The 2,016-nt window shown below is 42.0% G+C and overlaps 1 protein-coding gene across 1 annotated transcript in view; it reads left to right on the top strand.

Annotated features, from left to right (window-relative positions):
• Nucleotides 1-935, top strand: part of UNC5D (unc-5 homolog D (C. elegans)) — a gene marked incomplete at its 5' end in the record, with an annotated part of 57,527 nt that extends 56,592 nt beyond the window's left edge. Inside the window, 2 exons of the mRNA XM_008946424.1 lie at nucleotides 493-550; nucleotides 731-935. Of these exons, the coding sequence (XP_008944672.1) occupies nucleotides 493-550; nucleotides 731-935 (263 nt within the window). The remainder of the gene's footprint in view (nucleotides 1-492; nucleotides 551-730) is intronic.
• Between the last annotated feature and the right edge of the window lie 1,081 nt (nucleotides 936-2,016).

Here is a 2,016-nt window from a genome sequence, read left to right on the forward strand (position 1 = left end):
CAGGAACTTCCTCCTGACTGAACCCCCACCCTGCCCCGCCCCACCCTGCCCTGTCCTGCCCTGCCCTGCCCTGCCCCGCCCACCTGTCCTGCCCTGCCCTGTCCTGCATGGTCAGTAGCAAATATCTCATTATCTTGGTTTAAAAACTAAACCAAGTAGCATTCAAGTCCAAATTTCCTTTTCTGTGCTACAGGTTTGTTTCTTCTCGTGTTTACAGATGTGTCTACATGTAATACAAATGCTATAAGTAATATTTATGCTTGTGAATGTGAAGCTCATGTATTTCTTTGGATTATTACGTCCAAAGCCCATAAATGGAAGGAATTATTATAGTGTTATGTGTTTAAAACAAACTCTTTGTTTTACCAAAGCCTTTATCACCCTGCAAAGTCCTGAAAACTACCTATTAACAAAATACACAATTACCAATTAAAAGATGTCATATCTTCACGTAATCACAAGCATAATTTTAAGTCATATACTGCTGGGCAGAGTTTATGTATCTCAGGATGTACAAATCCCTTGTTCCTTCTCCTGCTAAACTGAGCAGGTGACATCTGAAGAACAGATGCACCAGTGTGTGTCCTCTCATCCAGGTTTTGCTGAAAGTTTTTTGCTTTTAAACACATCTGCAGCACTAGGCAGAAGAAGCCACTTCCACATTCACGGTAGCTACTGCATATGCTGTCCCTCATCCTTTTTGTTTCACCTTTTTCTCCCCTCCTTTTAGGAATCTCTCCTATTTTGCTACACAAAGCAGTCCCTCTGCTGTCATCCTGGACCTCTGGGAAGCCCGACATCAGCACGATGGTGACCTTGACTCCCTAGCCTGTGCCCTGGAAGAGATAGGAAGGACACACTCCAAAATCTCAGACATAACAGAAACTGAGGTTGAGGAGCCCGACTTCAACTACAGCAGACAAAACGGACTCTAGTCACTATTCCCATCTGAGAACTGATGGCCAGCTTTGACTATTCACTAGAGATTCTCTTTGGCAGGGAGGAAATCAGGGTGTCTGCCCAGTGGGCACGGAAACAGACACATTTCCATGATGCAGTTTTCAGCTGGAGGAGCAGAAGCAGCCCTATTAAAAAAACCACCTTGGTAATAAGGAAAACACAAGCTACTCCCTGTCCTCTCTCATTTAAAATTCTTGGTTTATTGTCAAAACCAAAACTACACATCTGTCATTCCTGGGGCAGGAAGGAGTGAGACACAGAGCCATAAAAGATAAATAGTTTGACAATGTGTTTTGGAAACAGTATTGCCAATACACTGCCCAGTGAGAATCAAGAACTATGATATTGCATATTTAGAGCCACCAGAGGTTAATCCTAGTTTAAAGGTTTGTCTCTTGGGGCCTTGAGTCCCTTTGTCCTATAGCTCTACCTAACCACCCTTAGAGAGTGGCTTTACAGTGTCATGTGGTAGCATCACGTTGTCACTTTGTACCTGCCACAGGAAAACTGAAAATCTGGCCTCATCCTGTTCAGATGTTTGAGGAATTAGATCTCATACCTCAGTAATTGGTATCATGTGTATTCCAAACAATTTCTTTTAAAAATCCAATCACCTAATGAATGTACATTTGCTGCAGAGCTTTCCTGCCTGTTCTGTTAACAACAGAACAAAACCCTTCTCCGTGAAATTAGTGTGTGTGCGTACGTGAGAGGAATCTGCTAAAAAAACCTGTCCACAAACCTTCACTTAGGCAAAAAATGGCTTCTTTGGGGTGCATTTAAATAAGCAAATAGAACACAGGAAATTGCCAGCTCTATTTTAGCAAGTTTACAGGTTTTTTTTGTTCCCAAGCAAAGGTGAAGTCAATCACAGGTTAATTGTGGTTTAGTTTCAGATTGAAACAATAAACCCCACGTGGTACTGCCAAAAATTGGCTTGATTTCATTGTACAACTTGGAAATTTCACAGGATACAAAGCTGGCTGTGTGACACTTGGTTTAATTACAAACACTTTGCATTCACCATCAAACCTAGAATCTAGCTAAAGAATTCTC

This window comes from Merops nubicus, unplaced genomic scaffold (assembly GCF_000691845.1).
Source record: "Merops nubicus isolate BGI_N331 unplaced genomic scaffold, ASM69184v1 scaffold8138, whole genome shotgun sequence".
In the NCBI taxonomy this organism is placed as follows: Eukaryota; Metazoa; Chordata; class Aves; order Coraciiformes; family Meropidae; genus Merops; species Merops nubicus.